This window comes from Cotesia typhae, unplaced genomic scaffold, assembly GCF_013202065.1.
Source record: "Cotesia typhae breed Kobodo isofemale line unplaced genomic scaffold, CoteBio_Ctyphae scaffold_152, whole genome shotgun sequence".
Classification (NCBI taxonomy): Eukaryota; Metazoa; Arthropoda; class Insecta; order Hymenoptera; family Braconidae; genus Cotesia; species Cotesia typhae.
In genome coordinates this window covers 4635613-4648481 of record NW_027423776.1, presented here as the reverse complement: position 1 = coordinate 4648481, position 12869 = coordinate 4635613, and the positions used below count along the sequence as shown (strand labels likewise).

Here is a 12869-nt window from a genome sequence, read left to right as displayed (position 1 = left end):
TAAATCCAATTGATCATGTGTATAAAGCATGAAACAATCCAATCAATGAATGGAAAATAAAATGACGGGAATAAGTCGGTTGACATAATAATCCGTCTCTTCAGAGGAGGTCACTAAGATTTCGTAACTATTTTATGTTGTTGTTGTTGTTATTACTATTGTAATTGTGAAACAAGGTTAATTCAATAATGTATCCTTGCCTTTTATTTAGGTATTTTTTCTTCAATATCAACGGTAAGTAATTAATACATTTTTTAAATCTAATTCAATGAGATTTTGTTTACTTTATAAAATAAAAGTCTTGAGGCTCATTGAATTCTTTAAAAAATAAAAGTGTAACTAGTTAAAAAAAACATTAAATATCTAAAAAATGCAATAATTTCTTAAGAAATGCAATCAGAAATTTCCAAATTTATCTAAGATAATAATCATCAACATATTTTTCTGAGAAATTAAATTTTTTATAAAATTCTTTTAAATATTATTATTTTGAAATAAAAGGGTTATAATATAATAATAAAGTTAAGGTTATTTTTATAACATTTAGATACTTATGTGAGTGCTGTCAATGTTATTTGGTTTGTAAAAAATTTCAAGTTCGTGTCAACCGGTAATTCTCAAGCCGTAGAGGTCCTAATGTGAAAATAATTAAATAAAATAGCAAGTATTACTCGTTAATGTATAAATAAAATAACTCTGTAAGTGATATTAGTGTGTAACAGAATAAGAAATAGTAAGTAGTAAGCAGTAAGTAGTGAGTGGACTGATGGTCTGACTAGAGTGGTGTTGGTATCACTTTCTCTCGACAGTCGTTTGGGAGCATGGAGCATGACGGAACGAGAACGGAAGAGGAATGGCAGGCAGACACCAAGTTCTAAGTTTTTGAGTTCTAGAGTTTTGGAGTAGTATGAAGGGAGGGTTTGCCACTGCCATCGGGGCACCGGGGTTGCTTAGGACATGAGCGACGTAAGCGACCTAGGGATAAAGGGATGTAGGGACGTAGGGTAGCACCAGCAGAGATGGCAGTGGTATAGGAGACTGCGAGAAGAGAATGGGGGGTCAAGGGATGAAGATGAAGGGAGCTGAGGGTGAATGCTAAAACACGAAGAGGGGATGCCACCGGGCGAGCAAAAGAGATAGAGATTGCTCGAGAGAAAGAGAGGTGGCACGCGCAATGCGGGTATTGATTCACGGCGGTGGCAGAGGCACCCAGGCGCCCCTGAGTCGACTCCAGTTGAGTCTGTCGACTTGTTTCTCGCCAAAATCTACAAATTGTCTCCTCTCTTTATCTTCTTCATCTTCCTTCATATTTTTACTCTTGTTTTGAGGTTATAATTATTTACTATCCAGCTTTTATTTACTGACTGTCTGATAAAATTAAATTTCATTATTTATTGCTATTTACTTTTTTGGTCATGAGTTTTCTCTTTAAATTTATTTTTGAAATTATCCTTAAAATTTATTTGATTTTTTTACATAGAAAAAAAAATTTACTTGAATCAAGTAAATCATTTTGAAGAATTTCATCTTCTTAACTAGGAAAATTCTAAAACGAAGAAATTTTTCTTGATTTAAGTAAATTTTACTTAACTCAAGAATTTTTCTCTTGATTCAAGTTAATTATTTTTTTTTTTTTTTTTTTTTTCAGTGTACTAATCGAACTTGTAACATTATGATTAGGTGATTTTAAAAATATTTAATTATTTTATTATATAATTTTTTTACTGAATTTTAAAATAAAAATTTTTTACCACAGAGAAAAATTCATAAGATTAAAATTCTTATAAAAATCTTTCAGTTTGAAGTAATATTTATCAAAAATTTATAGATGAGTATATTATTTTGACTAAAATATGTATGATGTGAGTATAATTCACTTTTTGTTTAAAATTTGACTCGGTACAACATTGATTATGTACAACAAGAAATAAATCTTTAAATTATGATTTTTTAAAACTGAGATTTTGTTGTCTAAATAAAAAGTAGGTTCACCAAATTCGAAAAATTTTTTAAGCCTAAAAAAATACTTTGATTAAATGATAAATATCTTACCATTAATTTTTAAAACATTTGTACCTAATAATTAATAAAAATAATAATAATAATGATAAATATAAATTGTTAATATAAAAATCACATATATAAGACGTTAAAACCTTGAAAGCAAAGAAAAGCAAAGGAAAAAAAAATAAAATTCCGACGATATCTTTGTCGCAGTCATGGCGAAGATCAAAGGTCATACTGGGATATTATTACACAGGAAGCTGAGAAACTCAAGATATAAAAGGTAAGTAGAATAATGAAAGACGAGAGTTGTAAAGTGTGAAATAAGAGGCAGATGCTGATTTTACGGTAAGAAAAATGCTGTTAACTTGGGTGTTGCTATTTGAAAGGAGAATAATTAAATAAACTTATAGGGAAGTAATTAAACCGAGGTGAAATATTCGGATGGAGGACATGGATCTGGATACGACTTCCAAAACTAAAACTTATACTAATACTGATGCTAACTCTGGTCTCTCTGGGAAATAGTTGTAGTAGATACCTTCGGCCAGAGAGAACTTCCAATTAGGCGTCTGTTCAGATATCGAGCAACAACAGTCTAAAAATAAAAGCTAATGGCCGAGTAATCGAAGACCAATCGATAAATGTTAAATGTAACCGTATACCAGCTATAAACTTTGTATTATTATTTTTATTTAAGCTTTCGTTTAATAATTTATTCCTGACATTCTTAATATAACATAACAGTTTAATGATTTTTTTTTTTCAAGTTAATTACGTGCTTTATTTTTATCGCGGATATCAATAATGGTTAGTTTCAGTGTAGGATTCTAATTACCGATTGAATGAATAATTTATTTTTGGAATAAAATAAAAAAATTTCGACATTGTCAACCAAGAATGAATAAATAAGCCTGTAAAAAATTACCGACAGTGAAAACTCTGAAAAAAATCTACATTGCCGATAAAAGCTCGAAAGAGTAGAGAGAGTTAGCTTCTGAGATTGTCGGCATTAAAGGCACACATTTTACTGGCGAGAACTTGCAAGCTCGGGATAATTGAAGTTCTACATTATCGATGCTAAATGAAGAAGATATGATGGTAAATAACAAAAGTAGACTCACATAATATCACCGAGCTTGAGACGAGTCTGTATGAGAGCGCAACTTTTGTGGTCGCTGGTGGTAACAGCCCTTCGACGCCGCGTGTATCTCGGTGCCCCGTCTGGTAAGAACACATGATTTTCACCGAGGCCCGCACCTGCACGCACCAACGGGCTACTGCCTCGTCGACGAGTTGACACATGCCGACCTCCCACACCTCCAAGCATCCTGGAAAAAAAATTAAATACAGTTTTTTAGAATTTTTAGATCGTAAATATGTGTAAATCAATTTGCTTTTATTTATGTCTTGTTGTTTGAAAACTTTTTTGGAAAAGTGGCTTGTAATACTCGTAAAGAGGTATAAAATTGTTAATTAAAATTGTAAAAGGGGATAAGATTTTTTAGTAAAATTATTACTTATTGAAATATTCAGTATGAAAATTACATCTCAATTAGTAATTTTTTAATTAATGACTTGAAAGTTTAGTAAGTTCATACGCTTCAAAATTTAATAATTCGATCATCAAGAATTTGATAATTCTAATTACAAGTAGTCAAAACTAAAGCCTAGACCACATGTTTGTCAACAATTACATACATATGATCGTGTATATGGCCAAGGTTTGTATACTATTTTTCTGCTTGACGTAGCCGGAATATGGCAACTTTGTTTAGCGCAGCGGCCAAAAAGTTGTTACTTTCCGGCCGGAGGGCAGAAATATACCAATTCACTAATTTAATTTAAAAAAGTAATAATAAATTTTGAAGTGACCAGAAGCGGTGCAAATTTTTTATTTCGGGGAATCTTCTATAAATAAACATAATTTATTTAATATTGAATATTTATATTCTATAAATAAAACTAGCTGTTTATTTTCGGCCTTTTTCTGCATGACAAGGTCAAAATATCCCTTAAAAGTTAAAAATAGAGGTCCAATAACCCCCAAGATCACCCAAGGTTCAAAAAAAATATTTATTCATATGAGTTTATTTATAAGTTTATTTTTAGTAATAAACCACGAAAATCTCAAGTTAAATTTAAGTGTGATCGACTGGAAGTTACGACGTGATAGAGATCAGTGAATTTGTTACAGTCTCACGATAGTGTGTATAATAATGTTTGGTAACGCTACAGAAAGGTTTCCATAAGGTTTCCATTAAATGTGGAATGAGAACTATTTCTGCTGCGTATTCTGATTTAGCCCTTTCTCCTATCCTCCAGGAGTTCTCTATCCTTATTCTGGCATTATTTGACGGTTGAACGCGCATTACTACCTCGACTATTGGCACGAGCTGTGAACCCGAAGGTACAGGGGTAAGAAATTCAGTGGAACGGTCACTTGGATAATTAGGTTAGGTTGACTGGTCTTATCATCTTGGATCATCAAGAAAGTACGAGAAGTCACGCGATCTGTTCGTATATCGTGCCGACTCTCTTTTCACCCTCCCACACTTCGCATCCCCCAAACAGGACTTTCATTTCTCGATACAACTTTGTTACTTTCTCGTATTGGAACACAACTATTTTGTTTTCGTAAACTGCTGTTTATGTTATTTTACCGATAAAACAATAAACATAAATATATAAATATAAATACAGACATAAACATATATATTTCATTTTATCTCTACATGTAATCAATTTTATCGGCACTTTCTGGCGTTGGAATTAAACTGTCGGATCTCTTAAAAGCTTCGGCATAACGTACATTCGCAAACTACTCAATGTAATCAGAAATTCTAATTTCGAAATTAATAGTCCATTTATTCAAGTCTCGCCTCGTTTTAAGGATACTGATAAAATAACAATTTATACAGAAGATTCTTCTCGCCAATTAGTTATCCAGCCATCGCTCTAAAAAAGAAAAAAAAAACTTTGTTCGCTTTGTAGATATAATTTCATATTTTTAGTGGAAGTATTGGAGTTAATTACTCCTCATTATCATTAATAACGGAATTTACATTTTTTAATGAAATAAAATATTTAAAGTTATTCGAACTTAAGTTTTCAATAAAAGTTTTTTTTTTATTCTCTTCGAAATTGTTTCTCGCCTCGGACAATCCAGGTTTTCGGTGTTTTAGTTTTATGTAAGACTGATTCGCCCCAGGCTCTTCGATGAGATCTATCGGATTTTTATTGCATCGCAAATGGGCTCTTTGTGTTAATATGAAATACAAAAAAGTTATCTATGATTATGGATTTTTTTATTTGAAATAAGAAGAATTTTTGTTTTGGAAAATTTTAACATACGGATTGTTAAGCTGAAATTTTTTAGACAAGTATTGAGATTAGGGAAAAAAGTTATGTATGATCAGACGTTGATCAGATTTTGGATACACTGAGAAAAAAACTTTTTAATTGAAAAATTTGTTGTCAAAAAATCAAACCAAAAATTCTAACTATAGAGAAATGAATATAAATCTATTTAAATTTAAATTTAATGTATGCCCGTGAAAAAGACGTCTGTTATAATATAGTATCCTTTTTACATGCTGTCAAAAACACGTGTTTACAGTAATTTTATTTTTAACTCTTCATTAAATTAATATTGTCGGATAATAGATAAGGGATTGTGTGGAGATAGAGCTTTTGTCGAGATAATAGAGTGAAAGTGAAATCTTTTGAGTGATCTAGCCGAATAATTAGTGCAAGTAGGGTTTCAGTACCTATGTACATCCACTTGCTTTGATAGATCAAATTGCACTAGTAGTGATCCCTATTTATGGTCAGCCTCCTATACATGTACTTGTGTATCTACACTCTTCATTCAATATTATAATATTGTAATAATGACAATAATTATCGATTATTTAGCCGTAATTTAATAATAAAAAGGATTATTTGTGTACAAAATATTTAATAAATTATTTCTTCATAAATTTAAATTTTCATCATACTTGTAAAATTAAATTGCGAGTTCGCTCTAAGCTCCTGAAAAATATGTTAAAGTTAAATTTAAACGTTATGGAAATAAATATTAGTTATTTTTAAAAATCAAATAGGAAGAAAAATCATTAGTAATTGTAAAAAAAAAAAAAACAATATTTCTTGGTTGGATAATGAGTAAAGAATTTATCAAGCTTCGTATTTTAGCGTACTAAAACTCGTAAATTTAGCTCATTTTCTAATTAAAATTAACAGCCCCATTAAATACGGCGATAATTTAAAACCTACATATTAACCGTCATTGTAATTTGTTTGGGTAGTTTTTAAATTCATCGACAAAGAGTTGTTTCTTAAACATTAATTTTTTACAACGTTGTTTTTAAGTCTTATCTAATTTCAAAATGTTCGCACTGTTCCAAATCTTTTTACTAAAAAAAATTGTTAAAATAAAAATTGAAAAATCTCAAAACTAAAATTTTTGAAGAAGTTATTTACTATTTTTTTTTTTTTTTTTTTTTTTTTTTTTAGATCATTGAAATCAACATTATTTGTTCTTCGATTAATTACGGCTTTATAAAAGAATCCACTGGGAATGGTTTTCACTATTCGTCTCATTACAAAACGCTTCTATCCATGTTCATTTACTCGCTTCGTCCCATTATTCACAACATCGACTCCGATAAGCCCACGCAAATGAGCTGCACCAATGTATGAATTATTTTTTTTTATACTAACAACGCGCCGTAGGAAATTTAACGTACTACGCACAACAACATCAAATAATAAACTCTAGAAATAATAAACATCCTTTTCAGTCAATAATTGTCTGTGAAAAATTTTTTGCAAAATAAACTGCGAATAAAAAAATATTTGATCAAAAAGTTTTATGTAAATTTTTTTTTTATTTATTTTCACATATTGTTTTGATTTTATTGCTTATTTATTAGTTTAATTCTAAGTAAATTTTTTAGTAGAGATTTTTTTATTTCTGTTCAAGGGTTATAATTTTGTTTAATCATGAGATGTAAACTTTTTGCATTATACACTGTAAAAAATTTGCGAAGTGAACGCGGAGTAAACGCGGAGTGAACGCGGAGTGAATGATTTTTAATTGATTCACTCCCAGCGGGAGTGATCTTTACTCCGAAAAGGAGTTAATTTTTATTAATAATAAAATTCATTCCGCATTCACTCCCAAAATAAATGAATTTAGAAATAAATAAATTTTTGTAAAGAAAATATTTTTATAAACCCTTTTTATATTTAATTATTAAAAATTTAATTTATTATTTTTAATAATATTTAATTTTAATTATTATTATAATGTTTTTATTTTTTTTTTCATAAATTAATTATAATTAGATAAAATTTTGTTTTATTAAATAATGACTTTTGTTAGAATTGCACTGTACTTTTTTAACTATTGACGTTGTTAAAGATATACGCTCATCCCGCTGTTACACTCATTAAGAGCTTTCATTTCAGTACCAACATGCATTTTGATATATTTTTCATATATACATATATATTAGGGTGGGTCAAAAAAATCGAATAATTTATTTTTGACTTTATACTCTGAAAAATAGGTTCGTAGACACCTAAAAAGAATTCTCTCCAAGTATAAGCTCTTAATTATAACGGGAAGGTCCTCCGCTTTGCGGGTTTCTAATTTTTTCGAATAATCAGATAAAAAAATTTATATCTCGCTTCCAACTGCTTGGAAAAATATTCCGTGGCATAGATTTTGTGAGAAATTGAATGCTTTACAAAAAGGTCTCTTATGACTTTTTCAAAAACTCAACCGATTAAAAGATATTCATAGTTGAAGTTTGGCTATTTTAAGGAAAATATTCGTTTTTATTATGAATTTTATAAGTCGATGAAAAAAATTATTTCGGATTGCGGAACTCATGATTTTGTAGGAAATTTACTGCTCTACAAAAATGGTCTCTTATGATTTTTTGATTAAGTGAAGCCGTTACGAGATATTCATCGTCAAACATTAACGAATATCAATATTTCCAGTTTTTGATCAATAATTCGATAAATTTTAATTTAAACTATGAGTTTCAGGAAAATTTACATAAATTTGAGTTTCGATCGATAAAGAAATGTTATAAACAATTTTTTTAATATTGTTTTCAGTCTTGAGCTTGTTTGATTGCATTAAAACAAGAAATTAGAGCATTTTTTTCGACATATAGCCAATGATTAGTTTAATTTGAAGTGAATGACATATTTCTTTGTCAAATTTATTATGAAAAGTATTGAATCAAGTAAGAAACAACCAGTATTTAACTTTTTTATAGATAAATTTTTTATTGAATTATCAATTGCAATATAATTGTCTATATTTTTAACATAATAGTACGCTATTACTATAAATAATTTCTTTTATTACAATTTGGGAATGTTTTTGATGTTCTTTGACAACTTGCAATAAGTACTGGAATTGTTCTTCATTTTTGTCAAGCATTGATTATCTTCACTGACTAATGCAACAGCTCGCTCTGCTGAATCATTGACAACTTTTAGTTGTTGAAAGTATTCTTTATTTTCGAGATAACTCTCATTAGTAGGCCATAATTCAACATCGACATCAAGAAAGTCATACGGTAGATCGAAGATTTTGAAAAGATTTAATGACTTTTTAGACACAAAGTCACTCAGAGTTCTCTGCGCCAATGAATTCAAATCTTTTTAGCAATTACAAATCTTTTAGCTTTAGAATCTGTACCTTCACGAGTATTAACAGCTTCAACAATACTTTTTTACTTCTAATGGAACGCCATCGTCAAACAGTGATAAAATGGCAAGTTCATCGCTCAAATACCATAAGTGCGAAATCATTTTTTCACACGTAGCTGAAGAAATCAAAGGATTGATATGTTTGTACTCCAATAAATTTTTCATAAACTGCAAGTCATGATAAGCAGCAGTTGTTGCAGAAGTTGATGAAAACCAAGCTTTTAAATACAATGTGACTATAAAAATACAGAAATGACGAAGACCATGCAATTCTTTCTGAGAGAGTTTGAATTCATCTCTGAATAGATACATTTTCAAACTATAAATGGCCTTAGCCATCCATCTAGCATGATGAACAGTACCAGGACGTTTGAAAGAAATCTTTTCTTGAGGCATTTCTCCAAGGAAAATCAATGATAATTCCAATAATTCTTTATCTAACTTATTATAACATTTCTTTATCGATCGAAACTCAAATTTATGTAAATTTTCCTGAAACTCATAGTTTAAATTAAAATTTATCGAATTATTGATCAAAAACTGGAAATATTGATATTCGTTAATGTTTGACGATGAATATCTCGTAACGGCTTCACTTAATCAAAAATCATAAGAGACCATTTTTGTAGAGCAGTAAATTTCCTACAAAATCATGAGTTCCGCAATCCGAAATAATTTTTTTCATCGACTTATAAAATTCATAATAAAAACGAATATTTTCCTTAAAATAGCCAAACTTCAACTATGAATATCTTTTAATCGGTTGAGTTTTTGAAAAAGTCATAAGAGACCTTTTTTGTAAAGCATTCAATTTCTCACAAAATCTATGCCACGGAATATTTTTCCAAGCAGTTGGAAGCGAGATATAAATTTTTTTATCTGATTATTCGAAAAAAATAGAAACCCGCAAAGCGGAGGACCTTCCCGTTATAATTAAGAGCTTATACTTGGAGAGAATTCTTTTTAGGTGTCTACGAACCTATTTTTCAGAGTATAAAATCAAAAATAAATTATTCGATTTTTTTGACCCACCCTAATATATATGATATATATAAATATATTAAAAATTGATGTGGGTACTCAAATGAAAGGTCTTGAGTGTAATATCGGGATGAGCTTATATCTTTAAAAATGTTAATAGCTCACGAGATGCAAGGTCATTTCTTAATTATGTATCGAGAGAGAGTATTTTCGACTGCAGTCTAAATAGTAAATACTTATCATAATAAATTGGCTATTGGTGAGAATAATATGAAACCATGATAAGGCACAACTCCAAGTCAAGGCTTTTCCAACGATACCAAATTTAACCATAAAAACCCATTTCATCATATAAATACACTGGCCACAAAATTTTACTTATTCTTTTAATAATATAGATTGGTATTATTATTATTATTATTTTGTTATTAAATGCTCAGGGGGGTTATCCCCGGAGTCCGATTCTCCGAGGGCCCAGCCTGAGCTCCATCCGTTACTGCTGGACCACTCCGCACAACAAGGCGGTTAGTGATCACCGCAGGCCAAAGTAATTTCCCTTAAGAGACGGAGAGAACCAAGTAAAACAGCCTTCTGCATCCTAACTGCCAAGAACTCAGCTTTTGATGAGCAAGCTGGAACTTTGGCAAGTGAGGATACAAAAGACTGTTTCATCCCTCCTAGGACGCCAACAATCAGGACAAGCTTGACACGGTAACCTGGGTAAAGTTTGCCAATTTCAAACAGGAGATCCTGATATATTTGTCTTTTGTGCTCTTCTTTGACTGAGATGTTGTATTCAGCCGGGGCCGAGAACTCAATGACATAAATGTCACGAGTGGCCTTGGCGAAGAGCACAATATCAGGTTTGTTGTGATCTATCCGCCGGGTTGTTGCAAATGGCATGTTCCAATAAATTTTGCAACTGTCATTCTCAACAACCTGGGGAATATCTCCTGGCAAATAAGGCAGCACTGGTGTCACGTCAATACCGTAGCAATGACGAAGATAGTAGTACAGTACTCTCAGGGCAGCATTGTGACGCTGGATATATGCACCTCTCGCCAGCACTGGACATGCCGACAAAAGGTGCATAAGCGTCTCCGGATGTTGTCTACACCTCCTACAGGACGTGTCCGGAAGCTGCACCTGGAGCACCTTGCTACGGTACTCAAGAGTGTTAATGACACCATCTTGGCAGGCAAATATGAACCCTTCAGTCTCGGACATCAGGCCCGCTGACTTTAAGAAGGAAAACGTCAGCTGGATGGACAAGCCATGATCACGCACGTGTTTAAAGAACACGCTGTGCATGGACTTGTCCATCAGTTCGCCAAGGAGTAGTTTTTCCTCGGCGTTCCTGATGACGCTCTTAAATTCCTCCTTTCGGAGTTCCACAAGAGCGTTTATTTCTCCAAGACCAAGGGTTCTTGCCGCATATATTGCTGCCTTATACAAGAATGACCCCTTATGCGCATTTTCATGTTTATGTACAATTTGCATAAGAAAGTCATCCTCGTCTGCAGTGAAATTGACAACTTCGTGAGTTAAACCCAGGACCAAACGGTCGTGAAGCCGCTCCAAACTCTGCAAGCCTCTCCCACCGATGGACCGGGAGAGGTATAATCTGGCGACTGATGAATTGGGGTGCATGCTCCGATTCATATTAATGATCTTACGGGTTTTGATGTCGAGATCTCGTAAATCCTTTCGGGTCCATTTCAGGACACCGAAAGAGTATAGTAAGACTGGGACAGCGAGCATGTTAGTAGCTGAGACTTTGTTTTTGCCGGAAAGTTCGGAGGACTAAATTTTCCGGAGTCTCCTAACATACTCGCTCTGGAGAGTTGTTCGGACTTCAGAGACCGCATGCATGCGGTGCTCTTCCATTCCTAGATATCTATACAACTCCCCGGCGTCTAATTGTCTTAAGACACTCCCATCTACTAACTCGACATCATCACCAGTATCAGAGCACTTACCCCTCGCCAGATGTACGACCGCACACTTGTCCAACCCAAAAGACATTCCGACATCTCGTGTGTACTCTGCTACGATGTTGAGGGCTGCTTGTAGATGATCTTCATCAGCACTATATAGCTTCAGATCATCCATGTAAAGCAGATGGGTGATCGAATATTTTCGATCACCCGGAGGCCCCACAGAGTACCCACGAGTTTTACGGAGAGCAACAGATATAGCAGATTAATAATAATAATATTATTATTATTATTATTATTATTATTATTATTATTATTATTATTATTATTATTGTTATTATTATTATTATTATTATTATTATTATTTGTTGATTTATAATAAATCATTTATAGTAAATTAATTTTGAGATTTTTTTGTAGAACGAAAATTCATCCTTATTTTATTTTTTTAAAAAACTCCGAACGCGGATGTTTTTCGGAGTGAAATCCGGAATCACTCCGCAAACAAAAACTCCGGATTCACTACCTACGCGGAGTGATTAGTTACTTCACTCCGGAACTCCGAGTGATGGGAGTGAAATGGGAGTGAAATTCACTCCCGATTCACTCTGGATTTTTTACAGTGTAATATAAGCAATTATTGACTTAGAGAACAGTATTTGATGGCAAGATGAAAGTTCGAAACGTCATCGAAACTTTATTAAAGTTATCATCGATGTTAGCATTGCTCTGGTTGTGGTTGAATTATATAATAATGCTCTTACTATCGTCTATGTGAAGACCCCTTATCAAACTTGAACATTATGCACTATCATATGATTGAGAATACTTGCCCCTTTGAGTTGTGCTTATTCGCGTCAACAACTTTTGCGAACCACCGCTTAAAAGTACTTAAAAAAAAAAAAAGTTATGAATACTGCTCAATAATTTTGTAAATAACTTTACTCTGCTCACAACATTTTTTCCCTTTAATTATCACTCGGAAAAAACACTGTTATTTATTTACCAAATAGTTTATTGATAGAACTGAAAATTTTTTACAAAACTTTTAATGAAGTTGTGTATTAATTAAAATTTGTAGTTAGAACATTCGTTAGTTAATTTTAATTATGATAATAACGAATTCTCAATATTAATAAAATTTAATTAAAATTTAACAATTAAAAAAAGGTTGTTATTATTGCTGATGCATAACTATTGTTTGGGCGT

The 12869-nt window shown here is 31.8% G+C and overlaps 1 protein-coding gene across 1 annotated transcript in view; it reads right to left on the bottom strand.

The window, feature by feature from the left end:
- Nucleotides 1-12869, bottom strand: part of Cac (calcium voltage-gated channel subunit cacophony) — a 155536-nt gene that overhangs the window by 98315 nt on the left and 44352 nt on the right. Inside the window, exon 2 of the mRNA XM_074255876.1 lies at nucleotides 3129-3335. Within this exon, the coding sequence (XP_074111977.1) occupies nucleotides 3129-3334 (206 nt within the window). The 5' untranslated portion in view covers nucleotide 3335. The remainder of the gene's footprint in view (nucleotides 1-3128; nucleotides 3336-12869) is intronic.